Source organism: Neodiprion pinetum, chromosome 4 (genome assembly GCF_021155775.2).
Source record: "Neodiprion pinetum isolate iyNeoPine1 chromosome 4, iyNeoPine1.2, whole genome shotgun sequence".
NCBI classification, from domain to species: Eukaryota; Metazoa; Arthropoda; class Insecta; order Hymenoptera; family Diprionidae; genus Neodiprion; species Neodiprion pinetum.
In genome coordinates this window covers 35,281,259-35,300,722 of record NC_060235.2, presented here as the reverse complement: position 1 = coordinate 35,300,722, position 19,464 = coordinate 35,281,259, and the positions used below count along the sequence as shown (strand labels likewise).

General features: G+C 39.3%; 2 protein-coding genes and 1 long non-coding RNA gene across 7 annotated transcripts in view; 2 read left to right on the top strand and 1 right to left on the bottom strand.

Moving 5' to 3' along the window:
- LOC124217706 (elastin-like) overlaps positions 1-19,464 on the top strand; it is a 76,510-nt gene that overhangs the window by 21,078 nt on the left and 35,968 nt on the right. Inside the window, exon 1 of one of the 4 annotated variants that reach the window (XM_046623679.1) lies at positions 5,806-5,871. The exons of the other annotated variants lie outside the window; for them this stretch is intronic. Coding sequence (XP_046479635.1) covers positions 5,821-5,871 — 51 coding nt within the window. The 5' untranslated portion in view covers positions 5,806-5,820. Of the gene's footprint in view, positions 1-5,805; positions 5,872-19,464 lie in introns of those variants that run through there. 4 annotated transcript variants of the gene reach the window in all.
- dnc (phosphodiesterase dunce) overlaps positions 1-19,464 on the bottom strand; it is a 216,572-nt gene that overhangs the window by 185,226 nt on the left and 11,882 nt on the right. For both annotated transcript variants that reach the window (XM_069135689.1, XM_046623671.2), the window contains one exon: positions 10,963-11,388. In XM_069135689.1, the coding sequence (XP_068991790.1) occupies positions 10,963-11,093 (131 nt within the window). In that variant the 5' untranslated portion in view covers positions 11,094-11,388. The remainder of the gene's footprint in view (positions 1-10,962; positions 11,389-19,464) is intronic.
- LOC124217707 (uncharacterized) lies at positions 12,069-14,091 on the top strand. Its single transcript, XR_011177011.1, has 2 exons — positions 12,069-13,536; positions 13,974-14,091. It is a non-coding gene; the product is annotated as an uncharacterized lncRNA (long non-coding RNA).

Genomic DNA, 19,464 nt, shown 5'->3' with positions numbered 1-19,464 from the left:
ATAACTGCGGTACGGATAACTTTGGATGTATAAGATAAGTGAAAATTAACATACATATGCACCGAAAATATGACGCTGCATGATCTTTGCTGGATAATGAGCAAATTGAGGAGACGACCTTTTCCAACGACACCGTCCGAGGTGTTTGATGTGCGATTTGTGTTTGAGGTCATGAAACCAAGGATCCACGAGGCGTCAAACAACTTGGAGTGTATCGCTAAATCAGTTCAAACCAATACCAAGGTCTGATGAAAGGTTTCGCGCACGTTTCTTGATACGGATGGAAAGACGGAAGAATGTTATGCGGGAGTTTTATATAACTCGATGATAAAGTATACGAGGGAAAAGGACCGATCAGATTTTCCTCCGGGGCAAAGTAGTTCAAGTTTGACGGGTAAATGGATCGCTGTATACGTTCTATAGTTCGCCTCCTTTGTTACTGTAAATCCTCGCCCAGAATTCTGGGCAGGATCATCCTTCACGAAACTGTTTCCGTCGACGAAGGATGATAGCGTGTCTTTGACCGTGAAGAACAGGCTCGGATAGATCTTTGGGCAACACGAACCTCGAAATGAAGATGGCCAATCAGGATGAACACGCGCTGGTATCAGAGTGGAAATGGAGTAATCGGGATTTGTTCCTGACGAGGAGTGGTCAATTAGTACGAAGAATTGGCTGACCGTTCCCTCGAGAAAGTGATTTCAAGTTCAACAATGTCAGCTCGCACTGACGGCGTCGTCGACAATTTTCTACGACAGATTGCGCTCGATTTCAATGCCGATTATACGATCCGTGTGAAAAAATTTGTCTCTAAGATGCGCTTATTTCCGATTAAGAAGCCACATCGGTACTTTATCCTCCGATCAAGCGACGCGATCATAAATCTTGCGGAAATTCAGCGATTCGTTCGGAAGTAATAAATGATCTAAAAGCAGGGGCTAGACGGCCATTTTTCACTTCAAAACTTCATTCAATACGTGTATACATATACTTGGAAAACAAAGGGACGAACGGCTTTCTCAACTTGCAGGCTCTCGCAGGCTCTCCTAAATCTCGTCGAGGAAAACCACTATATTGTCTGTGTGAAACAAATCACGTACGTTTTAATTAAAACATTTCGTATCCACTTAACCGAGATGCATTATACTTGCGGGCGACGCTTTCACGCGCTTGCAAAACGCGCAAGGTACATTCGCGCGACTTGCAAACTGCAAAAGGCGAACCGAGGAATTTATCCGCGGGACTTGACGTCATGCTGCTGTACCCGCGTCTAGATAAGAGCAAAGATTTGCCCGCACCCATACATCGACATAACGGTTACACATATCTGCTGTGTCGATAAGGTAATTATACTTTAGCAAAGCGCAAGGGTTCGCCTCTGGTTTTATTCTTTTTCTTTTTTTTCCTTTTCCTCCGCACGCGCGAGGCACGGAGATTGTGTTCCGTTTATCCGTCGACTGCCACCTCTACTTTTTTTCCCCCACGTTGTTTCACAACTGTCCGAGTACCTACACGTACGGCGTCGTTTACGTTACGTCAAAATCACCGAGGCGTTATTTCCAATGTTTGTTATAAACGCAGCATTCGTAAATATTCCACCCTGCATGATGCACCTGCACGATTTTCCAATCGTGTATCGGTGGGGCAAGCAACGCGAAGTTTGAACAGCGAACACGGAACGGCACGGCAACTGTTAATACGGAACAAACTGGCTGCAAGGAAGTTCGTGTACGGTAAAAAGAGATTCAACCGTGCAGGCATGCAGAGCATCGCCGCAAAACAAACGCTCGGTTACTATATCGGGCCGTGGAACGTGAGGAGTTCTCGTGCTGACACAGCAGAACAAATTTGAACAGGACTCAACGGTTTGGGTTTGGATTAACCGTAGTTACCTTAGACGACGCGTGTATGTTCAAATGAACGCGATGTCATACGACACATCAAACTCCAGGGTTCAGTTTCGGTTAAAGCCCGAACTTGACACCGTGTATGCACGTACACACGTGATCTATAACGTATCCATTCATCTCCTTAATGTGTTAGGACAACATACGTTGCTGTACACTACAGTTGCGTCGCAATTCAAATCCATCATCGGGCAAGAATGTTACGTATTAGGTGTGCGTAATACAAGATACACTGCGAATGTGAACACCAATCGTCACGGATCCTTCAATGATTCGATAACACGAAATTCTTGCATCAGATTTCGGTGAACATTGCGAATTTACCGAACCCTGCACCGCTAATTCATGTCAAAAAGGTTTTTTTCGGCTTTTTTACTTCATCAAGATATGGTAAGTGCGGATGTTGATTGATTTTTGATACCGCGCTTCGGAGGGATTTATACTTGGAAAGGTTTCCTATCGCGTCTTTTTCAATCGATGAATTCCCGTATGGGTAAGAAAGCATTCAAGAATTCCGTGCCATATACCATGACTGATCGCAAATCTCTCCCTGTAAAACTTTCCAACCAGTGGAACACAAACTTCGAAATACTCCGCAGCGCGGCCGGGATTACACAAAGTGAGATTAAACACCGACGTAAAGTTTTGAGAATTTCTCATTACTTATGATAACGACCAAGTAATTGGTTACGGAGCTTTCGAACTATAGAAGAAAATGTTTTATTCATTTTTTTAAGTTGTTCGTTCTATGTGAGATTACTGGCTTCGTGTGTGAACGTATTCGTGAGGTGCGCACACTGGCTTTTAATAAATTTCAAACCACATTGTACTAAGTTGTCCTTATAATTGACAGATATTTTACTATTTGCATAAGCGTAATGGTTGCTTAATGTTTCGATGTGTAACGAATATCTGAATTGAACGGGAAATTTTATAGAAAATGTATAAAGTATACAATTCGTGATGCGATTGCTGTGGATAATTGAAGTTGACCCGATACTAGTTTCAATCTAACAGGCTAGATTTTTTCGAATAACCGGCATGCAGGCTCTGTTTACGGATATAAACTCCTATTGGTTCGACTCTTTCTGGGTGAAAGACACTTGTTTCTTTTTACATAAAAAGTCTGCGATTTTCGCCCCTTATATTTTCTATCTATCTTATCGTTAGCGAGGACTGCGGAGTTATCTTTTTCTACACATCCTAGATTGACGAAATATTCGATTCTTATATTCGGATGGTTCTCTGCTTTTTTTCGAGTCATTCGCTGCTTTTGCCACCCAGGCGTCGAAACTTGAAGCCAAGGCACTAGCTGGTCCGAACATTCTAGTTTATTTTTCATTGAACTGCAAGTATTTAACCATATGACACGGAATCTTGAGAAAAATAATCACTTCTTTTCGGGAGGCAGTAAATCTCGACAAGATGGCTTGACAGTGCAAATGAGAATGTATATATGTAAACAAACCCAATTACAGAACCTGGAGATTTAGTTTTAACTACATTCGTTAAATCAGACGCCACATTTCTCGTTGAGCTGTGGGTCAATATTTTGAGTTAATCTAAACTCGACTTTATACTACTATACTATACACTTATGGAACGGAATTGTACCGATTGTTAATCCATGAATCGATCATGAATAAGGTACGTCTATACGCGACACGCGGTACTGCATGGATTGCAAATAAATTCGTGTCCGCTCACTGTATTCGATTATACGGTCTGTCCGTAAGCGTGACGCTGTCATTACCATATTCGCTCAAACCTATGCGTCAACAACAACAATTTTCGACAATCGTCTTGTAGAATTCGGCGAATATTTTCTCGTGCGTGTAAGTATATTTAACATAGGGGAAAACTTTATTTTCTTACTGGTAATTGAAAAAATATAGGAGGAAACGATATTGAATGGTAATGCAAAAAAAGAGAAGTATACACATTAGCAGCACGTGCTTTTCCAGCCTCGAAATTCAGCTCCCTATCAATATTGCGTTTCCCATTCGAAGGCAAATTATCAAAAGGGACCAAAATCGACCCGATAAACCGATCAGGTATAATCGTGGTATCGGCCAGAATCTAGTGGGATATTGCTACTGCAATCTGATACGTTAGCTTTCAATGTGCCGCAACTAGAGGCATCGCGCGGTTTCTACGTACATAGGTGTGTGTATATATATGAAAATTATTACATCTCTACATATGTATACGTACGTGTGTAGGTATGTAATATGCATGCGTCCCAAGCTACGGTACGCGAGTTCGGCGCTGTGATCTACGTAACGGTGAAGTGGAGAGCGTAGGATGAGGATGAGGAAGATGAACAGGAACAGGAACAGGAAGATGAAAAGAGAGAGAGAAAGAGAAAGTTGGGAGGAGAGGGAGAGTCAGCGAGTATCGATCCGTGTTTCGTCCGAGCTGGACCAATTATCACAACAAACGAATAACGCTAAACCGATTAGTCTTCTTTTTTCTTTCCCCCTTGTCGTTAGTTCCGTTTTGCCCATTCCCTTCTGTTCTATCAATTTTGTTTTCACCGCAGATTCACTGCGCAGTGCCAATTTATATCTGCAGCTTTGATTTGCAAGCGGGGTGGTCGAGGGCTTGTAGATCAACGGTGACGTTTGGTTGGGAAATGAGATAATACCGAGATTCGTTGAAACTCGAAAATAATAACGAACTTTACGTTCCCCTGAAAATTTAGTCTGTCCTCTCGCTTTCCGCCGCGATTAAATCAAGCTTCTCTCTGCCCACCGTATTATCTTTGAAATATATAGCTCGTCAGATATATTCTATTAAGCATTTCACATCGCGGAGAGATTATACGCACACCGTTGCGAGGAAGCAGCTGTATTTTTAACCGATAGTGAAAGGACCAGAAGGAAAAAGAAGAAATAAATACATGAATATAAATGCAGGTACGCGAAGATCTATGGATCACAGCGAGGGTGCGGAGAACTCAAATTATATAATTTACTCTGACGCTTGAGTGACATATTTAAATAACAGTTGGTTAACAAACGTTGCTATTTTAATGACCTTGAGAGCAGGATCGTTACGTACGTGCCTAGATATAAGTTTCTTCTTTTTCATAGTTTCAAGGATTCGAAATTCTCTTTACATTGTTAACGAAGAACGAACGGCAATGAGAACGATAGGAATGCAAGAGAAGAATAACCCACTAAATCTTTCATTCTTATCTACAGATTCAAACATACAAGCGTATCAAAATTTGTGACCGCAACACTTTTCTTTGACTCCAAGTTTTGGACGTAGAATCTCCTTTGTGACGCGAGTAAAAAGTAATCTGACGCAACTGCACTTTCTTAACATGATCAAATGACATCGTATTAACCCATTCCATCATCGGACCTCTGTTTACGAATCCGCTTGTACGAATATTTAAACATTACTCACATAGAGTAGAGTGAAGGCGGGTATCATCATCAAATTCAACTTACCTGAAACAAACAAAAAAACACGTTTTGTTATTCTCAATTACAAGTATTATTATGCTATATCGTCTGGCATTTTGTTAAATAATGTCGAATAACGTAGTTGAAATACTTCCTGAAAATTACTGCACACAAAAAAGATTTATTTAAACACAAACATTGATACCAATTAATTACTTTAATCGTAAACTTGAAATTTTTTGCACCTAACGAAAAGAAAATAATTCAAGGCAAGAGAAAAAAGAAAGATAACATCTCGTAAATTAACGACTCATAGAGTTTGAGTGGATTTTCAACAACGATATTAGGGAGATTCGTGGACACAAATTATCTCCGCTTCTCACGTACGCTGAATTGGCAACAATTTATCTGTATTATAGGAGGCTACGGAAAAAGGTAGTCTGCAAGGTTGACACTAGCTCCAGGCGATGCTTCGAGTTTGTACAGCATCACGGATAATGGAAGAAATACAACAGAAGTTACGACAACGGCCAGGCATCGAGCATCAGGTTCCTACATTCTCATATATTTGCAACGCGATGGAAAACATTGATGAAAAAGATACAACGTTCGGGATTCGTAAAATTTAAGAGTAATTCAGGCAAAAACTCGAATATTCAACTCAAAGCAGAATCCTTTTCCGCGATAGAATAATAACCTGCACATGTCGGTACGCGTACGTTGTACGTTATTACAGTATTGGATTGGAAATTTTTACATAATGGAGAAGTTGCGGTCACGCTCAGTTAATTATACACGTGTTTGAATTTATTTGGACCATTACGCCGAGATAAATGATTATTTTTAAAATTTTTATCCCGCAGCGTTGATAAATTATATCGAAACGACGGCAACTGCGGTGTAGCTGATTATAACCATTAACGTTACAATGGTCAAAACGTGTGTAGTAAGATTAAGGTAACTGCGTCAACGATAAGACCTGGAAATACGGTAGTCAAACAAGTACAATATTCAGGTCACGTACCGAACAACTTATAACGCTGCAGTATTGAAAATTGTGCGAAGGTTTCAAGGACTAGAGAGGATGGGAATGGACGGAGAAAAATAAAGTTCGCAAATAAAAGAGAAAGAAAAATGTGCAAGTTGTTATAACCGACGATTTTGCAAAATCTACACTGAAAGAAATTTTATTGCAATATTCGGTTTTCCGCATAGCATTTTAGGGACAAACGAGGTACAATCATAAACATTCCTAGAATAATAGGAAATTATACTATTTCTATACATATATTAATATTATCTTGACAAGCAAGAATTACTATATGATCTTTGAAACACTGTTATAAATTTTGTGCATTTCGTTACTCACTGTTGTACTTTTCACGACTGTACCGCGATTGTCCCAAAAATGGTATATTTTATTGTACTTTTGTGTATGGGGAAAAGCAAATATTACAATAAAATTTCTTTCGGTGTATAAGAAATCACCCGAGACGCTCCGACTGCAGCGTAACTGAAAAATTTACGTCGCATAAAAAGTATAAAATAAAAAAGATAATCTAAATGAGATACTTTTTAACGGAATTAAAATTTCCAACCAGCAAATATCCAAACAAAAGCCGTGAATTTATTCGGTGTGAGGGGGTGAAAAAAATAAATAAACAAAACAAGAACGGATCTGGCCAGGATAAACGGCGTCTTTAATTACGGTTCACCGGACAGGGACCTGAACTCCGTCACGTAGCCGTGGCTCCCTGTGTTGGGGGTGAAAAAAGAAAAGATATTCTCCAGGTTAATAATGAGATGCGGCAGGAGGAGGCAGCGGACCGTTTAACCGTCGGGATAAAAAGTACAAGGCACTCGCGGAATCCGGGCAGCCTTGGCTGCCGTCACGCGGCTTCCCCTCGACCCCGGATTGTTCAACGGTGATCAATTAATTCCTCTCATTCCGTACCAGCGTTCACTCGCGTTTACTCAGCGGGCTGATTTCGCCGGTTCGGATGTACGTTATACAAGCATCGTGCCTGTTCAAGGGTGACGAAATCTCGCGTATCTTCCTCCGGGATTCAAAGAACCTTGTTCTGCATTTTTGACCACCGTAAGACACATTGGACTGGAAAAATCATCGTTTTACCGTATCGATTAGGCGTGTAAAACTATTTTGGGCAATCACTGCGGTTGTTACCTTTGTAAAAATGACATTGCAACAAGTCACCGTTGGAAAGATGCTGCATAATCAGTGCTAAAATAGTTTTACGATAAAAAAAGAAACATTTTATTGATTGCATCACGTACCTACGAATCGAAGAATTATACGTTAAGCTCGACGCTTGTGAGGATCTAAAAATGGCGCTGTTGGATCTCTCGAGATGCACGGAAGCGCCTTTTCAGCCACTCGAAAGTACACCCGAAAATATGAGTTGAGAAGGTATTAGCGGAGATTAGTCTAGGGATTAGAGTAGAGGGGACTAGACTTGTCCTCGAGAAGTGCACTCGACGAGTCTTAGTACCAGCCTCACTTTGCCGGGGAAAACGCGGCGAAACACTCGAGTGTTCTTGAAAAATTTCCGGTCTCGTTTAAAACACGTACGACATTTACGGTGCAAGCGGAAAAGCGACAGCGTTTATTTGTAAGTTAAAAATACAGCTGCGCATAAGACTGCAAGACACGATGCACTTGGAACGTAAAAATGAAAATCAATCGAAGCGATTGTTTGTGCCTTTGCACACGCTGGCTGCTCCGCATGTATATCCTCGCGGCTTGCACTTTATACTGCTTTGAAATTCAGGCCACTGAATTTGATGCATGTACCTGAGGTGGCTCGAATCACTATTTGCCGGGTGGCGGTATGCGCTTGAATTTATGACTTAACAGCTCGTTTAGTGGGCGAAAATCACGTCTGACAATAAGCCGGTGATTGGAATTCGCGAGATTTCAACCTACGGTCTGTATTCATTTTTAAAAAGGTCGTCGAGGTTTTTACCAAGATACAAAAACATTTTGACACGGAATTTCTGCCATCGTTGTAATGTCGTTGCATGCAATACCGAGGTGTCGGGTGAATTAGTTAAGGATAAAAAAAAAAAAAAAAAAAAAGAAAAAGAAAAAAAATACCATTCCGTTCAATTCACACATCGTCTGACAATGGCTTGCAGGCGCTATAATGAGGTGTGAACAACTCGAGAAATCCATTGCTCACTGGAATATAAAATAGGTATGTGATAATATATGCGCACGGAGATGTGTACGAATCGCAAGTATTGCGTTGATATTCCCACTCGAAGAAAAGTAAAATCTGTAGAAAAATACCGTGACACTTGTTTTGGACGGTAACTCGTCGAATTTTTCAATACCTTTGTGTCTATAATAATTCACAAGTGTCAATATTTTTCTTGTCAATCACGAATGATTCATCACACGTAAGCTATTTCCGATTTGGCAAATTGTCAAATTCTATACACCGCGTGAAAAGATAGTCGGCTTTTGAGTTACAGCGAAGAATTTTTTTTTTTTTTTTTTTTTTCAAATACAAAAATGCACGCAAATCGATAAATCGCGTCTCTTGAAGGGGACGCAGCAGCAGAAAATAGTTCGTGGTGTACACATGCAGATGCAGAAACAAACGACTGTACCCCTAACCGCAGAAAAGCTTCTGCAGCATCGATGGAACCAGACAAAGCTTCCGTTGAAAGAGCTACCGTTATTCGCAAAAGTATTACGTGTACCTGTGCATACGCTCGTATTATACACGGTTGAATGTGGGTTTGTACCGGCGATATACGGTATAGGAGAAAAAAATCGAACTCCTCGTTTGCGGTTTACGTAGCTCGTGCGAAAAAGCACCGGTCTTGAATCTCCTGTAACACTGCATGGAAAGCGTTGACGCAAAACTGGCGACGATTTATCGCCTTGGAAAAGTATTAATGCAGGGTGAAGAAAAAAGGGAAATAAGCAAAGTTTTATAATAGGTGGTGGAAAAAATTTATGACTCTGTATTTCAATAAATAGAATTTTTAGTTGCTGGCTATAAATCAGAATGAAATCCACGAGCGAGGGCAAAGAGGTAGCGACGCATCCTCTGGTTTGCGAAAATATCGCGAAACGTCTCTCCGACGTTATCGTGATTGCGTATGATGCAATTTTTGTTTGATATAACATACGCCGTTCATTTTGATGACTTAAGGAAAAAAAAAAAACGTTTTATTAAATAATTACATTTATTGCCTGCTTTGTACACACGCACTGGGCATTAAATGTTTTCGAAAGCACGTCATTCACATAAATATATCCACGTTAAGTCAGCCGTATGGTTGGAAGAAATTTACGTTTGTGAAAAAAGAAGCGGAAAAAAGTTACAGCCGTAATGAAACTTTGGTCAGTGGTTTGTTTGCGTGATTGCGTAATAGCAGCTACGGGCAGAGTTAGACATACGTAGGTACGTATGGTTCTCTACGGCTTTCAGAATCTCAGGCATCATTTGTCAACTTGGATAAGATATTCAAATCGGTTCTACGCAGAGCGAACACTCTGTTCAAAAATTCGTTTGTAAATTTGGGCTTCTGTCACCCTGCTTACATCCATTATTCAGAGGCAATTCACCCCGGGAATTTGAATTATCCAGGTATCGGAATTCGGATGATTTCATCCCGCTGTCAGATTTGGTTGACTGTGAAAATGTAGCGTTAGTCTTGATAGTTTCACCAACATTTGTCGGCATCGATGCTTGCCGTAAGTGTAGGCGCTTGCATTATTTATTTTTCTCTTAAACTCCCTTTGCGTTTTTATTTCTTATTCATATTATACTTCGTAGTCGTCGAACGGTTGTTTTACAAGGTTATAAACAAGGTGCTAGCAAGATGAGTATTCTAATTTAAATTAAATTAGAAGTGCCTCTTATACGGACGTCACTTCCAACTTTTTGTTTAAACAAACACATTTACTATAATATATACATAATTATGCTCCGGTATAAACAGTCAAATAAAAAAAAACAGAACTTTTAACAGTTCAGGGTGTACGGGTATAATATAAGTATGTGTATATATTAACGGAATTATCCAATTGATTGTATTATTTCATTTGATTGAACGTGGTAAAATTTCTCAATTAATCGTTTCATACCCTGTATTTTATCTTGAAGTACAAATGATAACCAAAATATACGATTTTCGTGCAACCTCCGAATATCACAGCTGGCGGTATAATTCAAATGAAACAAAAAAGAAAAGTAATTGCCAGTTAACCTTGACCTTTTATTGGTTCGAAGCGGTAATGACGAGTATAACCAAACATCGAATCGCGCCGATACACGGTGAAGAAAAATCGACAGGTTTGATATCACCTATAAATTTGCCTTCCAATTGACTCACCCTGCAGATCTTCAAATTTCAAGTGTGCTTACACATGTATACATATTTATACATGTAATAATGTTAAGTGTTTTGGGGTAATTAATTTTCCTAATAGTGAGAAAGAGAGTGTTTGAGGGGGCGAATCGGCGACGATACCATCTGGAATTCAAAAGATCGGCTCATAAGGCCTCGTGAAATTCTGCCCAGGCTTCAAACGCTTTTTGCCCCGTAACAAAAGCCCGAGTGAAAACGCTGGGCTAGGCTAGGCTAGGATAGGATGGACTCACCCGCATATCCAGGAATGCCGTCTCCTGGGAATGCTGCTGGGAGGCACGAGCAGCAGAGGAACGGTCCCCGCTATTCCGCCGCCCTCGCCGGCCGGAAGCCGGAGCTCCGGTACCTGAAGACTGCTGTTCATTCTCGATTTCGAGCCGGAGGAACTCCAGGGTGTCCAGGACTTCCAGGGCTCGTCACTCACGACGACGAGCCGCCCACCATAATCCCTAACTCGCCACTACTCACCCACTGAACAACCATAATCAGTCGATCGCTAATCATAGGTACACGCACAATGCCTGGGTACAGTCCGTATTGCGCATCACACCGTCGACAGTTCGCTTCTTCTCATTTTTATTCTATTATTCTTGCTGAATTCGTATGGGTTTTGGATTTATTTATGTTCCTATTATCTTCACTGTAGTTACAGATGTACACTGTAAAAAATTTGCGGTGTAAACAAGCTCGGAGTTGTTGTTTAGGAATATCGGTGTCACAAACAACACCAATAAAGTGTATGAAAGACTCCGGCGATGTTGTTGTAATTAAAAATGGTGTTATCTTAACTAAATCAACACCATCTGCAGTGTTTAACTCATACTGACACCTTTTGGTGCAATTTAAATGACTAAGGTGTTGATTCAGCCTCTTCAGAAGTTAGTAAGCAAGCTCGGTGTTATTGGCTGGGAATTTCGGTGTCACGAATAACACCAATAAAGTTTATGAAATACTCCGGCAATGTTGTTGGGATTAAAAATGATGTCATCTTACGTGAATCAACACCATCTGCAGTTTTTTACTCAAACAGACACATTTCGGTGCAATTTGAATGATCAAGGTGTTGATTTACCCTCTTCAGAAGTTAGTATATCTTCAAAATAAAAATTCTCATAGTCACAATGAGCCTCGTCTGTGGTACGAGGTATACTCACTGTCTAGATGTCGGAAATCTTCGTACATAACTTGAGAATTGTATTCAGTGATTATATCTCACCGTGCGCGAGATTACTCGGGAAAAAAATAGTCCGCCCTAACACGATAAAATTAAATAAAAACAAACAAATTACAATTCGTATTTGATCCAATAAGATTATATCAGATTATACGCATGTATGTATAAATTAGTATATATTATATGGGCAACATTTATTCGCTAATTCAAAATTTAGCACTATATGGTGTCGAAAATGACGAGTTGCGTGTGTTTAACAAGCTGACCGTGAGCCAGCCCTCGATCTTCCCGTTATCACACTGCAGGTTCCAAGTTGACGGAATAAAAAAATATTAATATCCAATTCGAATTTCGAACTACAAATTCAGATTCGTGATTGATGTGTCGAAAGTCCTTGGATACCATATTACATGAAGATAATATGATTTTCTTTTATTTTGAACCACTATAATGGATCCACCATTATGAATTTGGGAATTCTGACCTTGGATTTGTTATCGGTGACCCAAAAAACCTCCGACTACTAATTTCTACCAAAATCCGAATATTTTTAGATTTTATTCCACCATATTGGATTCGCCATTTTAGATTTTGCAAATCTGATCCCATATTCGTGATCAACGACCCCAGAAATCTCATGGTACCAATTTTCATTCAAATCCGTTGATCCATTCTCAGGATATTTTTATTTTATTTTTCGGAGATTTGTTGTTCGAATAATTCAAAAAGTACTGAACCGATCAAAGCAAAAATCTAATCAGTTCTAAGTTTTGAAAAGCCGCGTCGATTGGGACCAAAATCATTGAAATGCGGTGCCTCGTTTTTGAGATATCGTCGGATAAAAAAATTGATCAGATACGTATATACATACACACATACACACACACAGTCGTCCGTCCGAAAGCGGTCGGAGATGATTCTCTGGATCTTGAAACGTCAAGATTTAGTGAACACCTAACTTTTCATTTTCGGGGTGATGACAATAATTTCCTTTTTTCTCCGAAAATGGAGAAACGGGAAGTTAAAAAGCACCAAATAGTGTTGCTTCCAAACCGAAATGCAGTCTATAGAAGTTTTATAGAAGTTCACACCGTCGATTGTTTACAATGTGTTGGTTTGACGGCGATGGTGTCAACCTCAAAATCCAAGTCTGTCACAGATTTGCGTGTACACCGACACAGTGTTGCATTGACACCGATATAATGTTGAATTGACACCGATGGTGTCAATCTGATGTCGAAAGCTCTTACGCGTACAAGTTTTAACATGCCGCAAGTCCTTAGCCCGCAGTCAGAGAAGCTCAGTTTCCTCCACGCGCGCTTACAAGCAGTCGCTTCGCATTTCAGGTAAAACGTGTTGTCTGCCTCGTGTATGGTTCTAATTATGTCGGAATCAGATTTTGTTAATGTTTTTACCGTGACTTTGCTTAATATGGATGGCCCTGAAATGGAAAATGTGTTGATTGATAGTGCGCAGCAAGCAGCAAATGTGCAGGATGCACCGGATAGTGGTGACATTGTTACCGGGACATCTTTCCAGTTGCGAAAGGGACGATACAACGGGGAGACTAAATAGATAAAAGTGCTCACTCCCAATGGCAAGCCCTTGGAATAGAATGATTTTATTATTACAGGTAAGTGTTAATAAATAATATTTTCCAATAAATCGTTAAATGCTATTTTCTGTTCATCTAACACTATTTGGTGTTCTTTGAATAGTATCTAGGGTTCTTTCAACGCTCTATGGTGTTATTTTAAACCATTTGGTGCTGACTTGTATAATTGAGTACCAACCAAGCATTATCATTTCATTCCGCGTACTGAATTACCAAAACGCTCGGTGTACACTAACCTATCTCCATTTGGTGAATTTATTGGAAATAAATTATTAAATTGGAATAAAATACTGCCACATTCTAGTCGGCATTGGCTTTGAAAAAAATTTTGAATTAACATATTTTATCTATATATAAGTGAAACTTTAGCCCGATATTTTTTACAGGATCATATACAGTAGCGAATTATTTATGTGTTAATAAAACTATCTAGCATTTACTGATTTAAATTTCAGGAAATATTCTATGACCCTGAAGGCCGGTCAGGTTACATCTCCTGGAGACTGCGCACCCTCAATAGACGTCGTCAGGTGCCAAGTAAAGAAGTTAAAATTGAGCAGAAAGAAAACGTTCGACCCCCAAAAATGTGTACCCTCACAATGAGGAAAGTGCGCAAGGACAGTTGATCTTCCTCCGCAATGCCTGTCCTAAGACACAAAAGAAAGAAATTTTATTGGCACAGGCGGAGGCAAATTTGATAGGTATGACAATTTTATATCTGAATTTTTGTTAGCGAGAAGCGATTTTCAATTTAATCCATCCGATAGAATATTCGTGGTGAAAAAAGTAGTTTCTGGATTTCTTTATAAAGTCGGATTTTCAATTGCAACCCATATTGATGAACAGACGGATCTACCCGTATTTCAGGTCATCACTCATATCTTTGTACATCGCAATGTACCATTCGTTATTTGTACCAAATGTAAAACAAAATATTTTAGTGACGAGTACCATGCTTTTGTAGTCGAACCCAAAATTATAAAGACCTATAGTTTAATCGATCTCAATCTGTTGGATCATAAATATGCCTATGAATTTCATCAAAGTTATCACAAAACTACTACGTTCGTAGTGCCGAGATGTCATATTTTTTAAACGTACCTATATGCTACTATTTTCATCATTATCATAATTATAATCTATATGTATATTGTACTATTAGTTTTTACGCCGTTTCGTGTCACTCAATTCATATGTTCATATAAATGCATACGGTATTTAAAAGTTCCTATCCCGCAGAACGGAAAGTACAAACAATAATGATTAATTATTATTTAGCCAATTTGTTGTTAAAGAGAAAATAAGTTTTGTACTTTTGATATCAAATATATAATATGTAAGATTATTCTAAGGTTCATGTGGTTATATATATATGTATAAGCAAAAATAAGTTTATATATGTATATATTTGAAAGCACATGTAAGGTGTTTACCTATGTAATAGAAATTATATATTGACTTGGATTATCTTATGAATCACTGTATTTTATTTTTAAACCCTACCTCATGTGTCATATATGCATATACCTATATTCATATAAGAAAAAATAGTCGGTTTGCCAATTCTCTGGTGTTATTACCATGGTGTCAATTTTTTGGAGTTGTTTTTTGTTGTTGTATAGTGCTATATTGCGGATGTCAATTTTCTGGTGTTATCAACTGGGTGTCAGTTTTTTGGTGTTATTGCCAGGGTGTTAATCCGCTGGTGTTCATTCGCAAGGTGCTTATTCAGCGGTGCGGATTCTTATGGTGTCCATTTCGATGTTGTTATTTCGCAGGGTTCAAATTCCTTGGTGCTGATTTTTATGGTGTCATAATTGTCTGGGCGTCAATACTCTGGTGTTATTCTGAAGGTGTCAGGTTTCGGGTGTTACTGCAATCGGTGTTACTTCGGAACACCAAACTTTTAACACCGTCTGTTAACACCAAGCATGCACACCAACGGAGTGGACTTTTCGGGACTACGCGTGGTGTTAAAATGGTGTTGATTTTGACACCAAATTTTTTACAGTGTATCTGGATCACGTTGATGATGTGCGATTAAAGGCAAGAAAGAAAGAAAGAAAGAAAAAAAAGAACAAGTTACGTACGTCTGAAAATTGCGATAAACAGAAACGGGGGAAAGCAAACTACAGAAAACTGTTAATTACACTACGCAACACACCGTTAATCATTCTGTTAACATCGCTTGCCGATTCCATTTGATCTGTTGTTCGACTGTAATATTCTTATAGTATGTAATCGGGATTCAGTGAGGGTTCGACACTTTTTATTTATATCACAAATTTACTCGATTCTGCGGAAGAGCTTTCTTTCCTATCGAATTTCCACGCGTAATTCTCGATCAGAGTAAAAGGTTGTAGAAACTTAAAATCACCAGGGTTAAGAACGGATGATTGTTACACAACTGAAGTATTCACATCGTGTGCTGTGCCCGAATGTCCGGGCTTATCGAGACAGAATTTTCAGCCACGTTAAAGGTCGCGCAAAAACTACGACGTACAGCCGTGTCCTGTATCTGCTCATCGGTTGTTCGCGTTTTTTAAACAATCTTAGCCTCAACGCGAACGTGTACGTCAAGCCGGTTATTCCTGCCGGAACCGGGCGGCTTATCCACCTTGCCAACCGACCATACCGAACGTTGTCTAAACCGAAAGTGTAACGAAGTATCTGTCGACAAACCAGAGATACTCGACTGTCCGCGTGTTTACGCAATACGTATGAATATGCGCATATGTGATATGATATGTCGGTGTTACATTGCCGAGGAGTCGCAGGATAGCAAATTCGCGATTATACAATACTTCGTACGAATTTTAAGAGACGCCAATTATCCGATATTAGTGTGCGTACTTTTTTTTTTACCGAAGCGAACCAGCGGTGCTCTTCTCTTCTCGCCTCCATTCACAATCGCTCAATTGTTCTCACATCGGTTGGATCGCTCATTTATAAAATCATCGCCGTCATCGTTATCGTGACCATCATCACTGTATATATATACATATATATCGTCCTCGTCGTCGTCGTCGCCGTACGGAATTCCTAACCTTGAACCACGTGACACGGACGCTTTGAACATGTACGTACGTTGCAGGTTATAAACATCTTTTATTCGATTTTCCTGTAGCGAACACTTGCGGTAAAATCTCGTATGAACGGAATACCGAGATTCGTGCAGCATCATTAACGGCATGATCAAACTGAAGATAAAATATCGTGTAGAGAATATCAAGTTTTTTTTCCCCTTACACTGTAATGAGCGGCAGCTCTACCCCATGTAACCCGTAGAACAACCGGTTGAAGTAAGCGTGTCACAAAAAGTATGGCTAGCCAATTGAATTGATAGAATGGAGGCGTGAAAGAAAAGATATTATGTGGCAGCCTTTACAGGGGCACATTTTTTCCTAAAGGCAAATCGATTATCTTACTCGATACTTCCGAAACTACTAAAATTGCGTACCGTGAAGCAGAATTGAATCGATTACCACCCGCGAATAACTAGAAAATTTTCACCATGTGAATCCAGATACGGTGAGCAGAAATAAAATATAAAATGGTCGTTACTTTGGTGGCGGTATAATATATTAAACGAAGGTCGAGAAAATAACGACCCCGAATTTATCTGTTAATGCAAAAACAAATACATAAATAAACGGGAGAGAAAAGAGAGAAGAGAAAAAGTGAAGCAACTTTGTCGCGTGAAACGAGGAAATTTATTACGCCTACCCAGCTGCGAAGTATACCCAGAGACATTTAGTTTTACTTTGAAAAGAATTACATACTGTACAGTGCCTCTTTCCTTTTTTTTTTTTTCTTCTCGCCCCCCCCCCCCCCCCCCCCTTCTGCGTTTCTCGCTTTATCTCTCTATCTCTATGGAACATCGTGAATCCAACGTTATACCCATGAGAATAAATTTATTCGACGAGTCCGTTGGTGAATGCACGACTTTCCGCGAGTTCTTTGACGCGTTCTTGATTTTCGCAACAAATTTTACGAGCCACTGACATAATAAGACAACGCACGCTTAATGCCAAGTTTAACTTTTTCAGGCTATGACTGAATTGACTTTGTGGGCATTCAGCCAGAAATTGTATCACCGACAAGGCTCGCTTATGCGAGAGGATCCTGTAAAGCGATAACACAAATCCTGTGATAAATTACCGATTTCAGATTTTTCCCCCGATCTAAATTGGCGAGAATGGTGATTAGGCTCAATTATACGCGCGACGATTGTCTTTAATTCGAATAATTTGTCCGGTGAGGACGGTAGGTGGGTACGTTATACAATCAGCGAAATAAGGTTAGAGAGAGAGCGAGAGAGAGAGACAGAGAAGAGGAGAGCGAAAAAATGAATCTAAAATTACGTAAACGGTGAAAGAGATAAATTAGCTACTTAAAATCCTTAAGAACTTGATGAATTTCTGCAATTTTTCAACGTTCCAATTTATTCTTTTCTTTTTATTTTTCTCTCTGTCATCAATTTCTGACCAACATAACTGAGATATTATTTACAAGAGATTTACGTAACCAACCCTATCGACCTTCTTATGCCAAGAAGCGTCAACCCACTTAGCTTTAATTTACCAGGCATTTAAATAATGCGAAAATACGTCTGCGTAAATCAAGCGCCATTGGAAGCGTTATCGGTCGCTGCCCACACGTAATTACCGCTAGCAGCCAAAAGCTGGTGACAAGCGTCGATCCTACTATTTGCGTGTATCATCTAAAATTCGATAACGCTTGCATGCATTGCGTTTAGTCCTGGCTATTAACGTAATAACGTTATCTTCATCGGAGGTGTAGTTAAAGCGCGAATTACACCCGAAGGACCAGTGTCAAATTATCTTCACGTCGATAAATTTTAAACGATACTTGATAGAGGAGGTTTATCAATCCCATCGGCGCATTTATTCAATACAAATATGAAAGCGGAGAATTAAGAACGGAAGAAAATCGATGAAAGATAAGTTTTTACGTATCTGAGGAATTTATTTTTTCATAAGTTGATTTTAACAAGTATTATTAAAGCACCGAAAACTCATATTTATACTAAAATTAGCCGAAACAATAAATAAATGTCTTGCGTTTGGCGGATACGTCCTTTCAGCATCAAAATATATTTTTATTCATCACATTTATAAATGGTATAAGGTCGCAGCCGCTATTTTTTTTTTTTTTCCGTAAACGACGCAAACTTCCTTCGAAACATAAGGATTTATCGATATCGGGAAGAATTAAAAAAATTTTACGTTTTCTCAAAAAATTATACCGAACATAAGGATACAAGGTGGTTTGTGGGCACATGCGACCTTACACCGTTAAAGAACGTGATTGTTTTTCGTAAAGTTAGAGATGAAAGGGCATAACCAACAGTATCTTCGACCTTTTACGGTTAATTAATTCATTTTTCAATTTAAAAATTTCTTAATCTATCATCATGTGTTTTGCATAAATAAAAAGGGGAGAAAATATGCTTTTTTATCCTTACGCATTGTAAGAGCTCGTATAATGGCGCACACGTCCTTATACCGTTGGACATGCGATATGTCACGAAATTGTGATTGGAGTGAATAATTTAGATGTCAATCACTTTTTTTAATCACAAAATATTAATTGACGCGCAAACAAGCGCGCAAAATATCAGGCGTAATTTGTGATCAGTATCTAACGGATTGCAGCGAGTCCAATGCCATTTCCGAGCAGCAGTTATTTCGAGGATCTTGATGACGCATGTCATTGAATTCAGTTTGAATCCAGAAATAAGCAATCTTGTTTAAACCTATTTTTAAAACCACTGACAACCCCCGCTTTGAGGTATAAATAGGAAAAAGTCACCGTGTCGATCGTTTTTTCTCTTCAAATATTCAAGCATGTCTAAAGGAGGCTGTTCGTTCTTCGGAAAATTAGCCAGTGATTCTAAACGCGGGAAGAAAAAACTTGAATTTT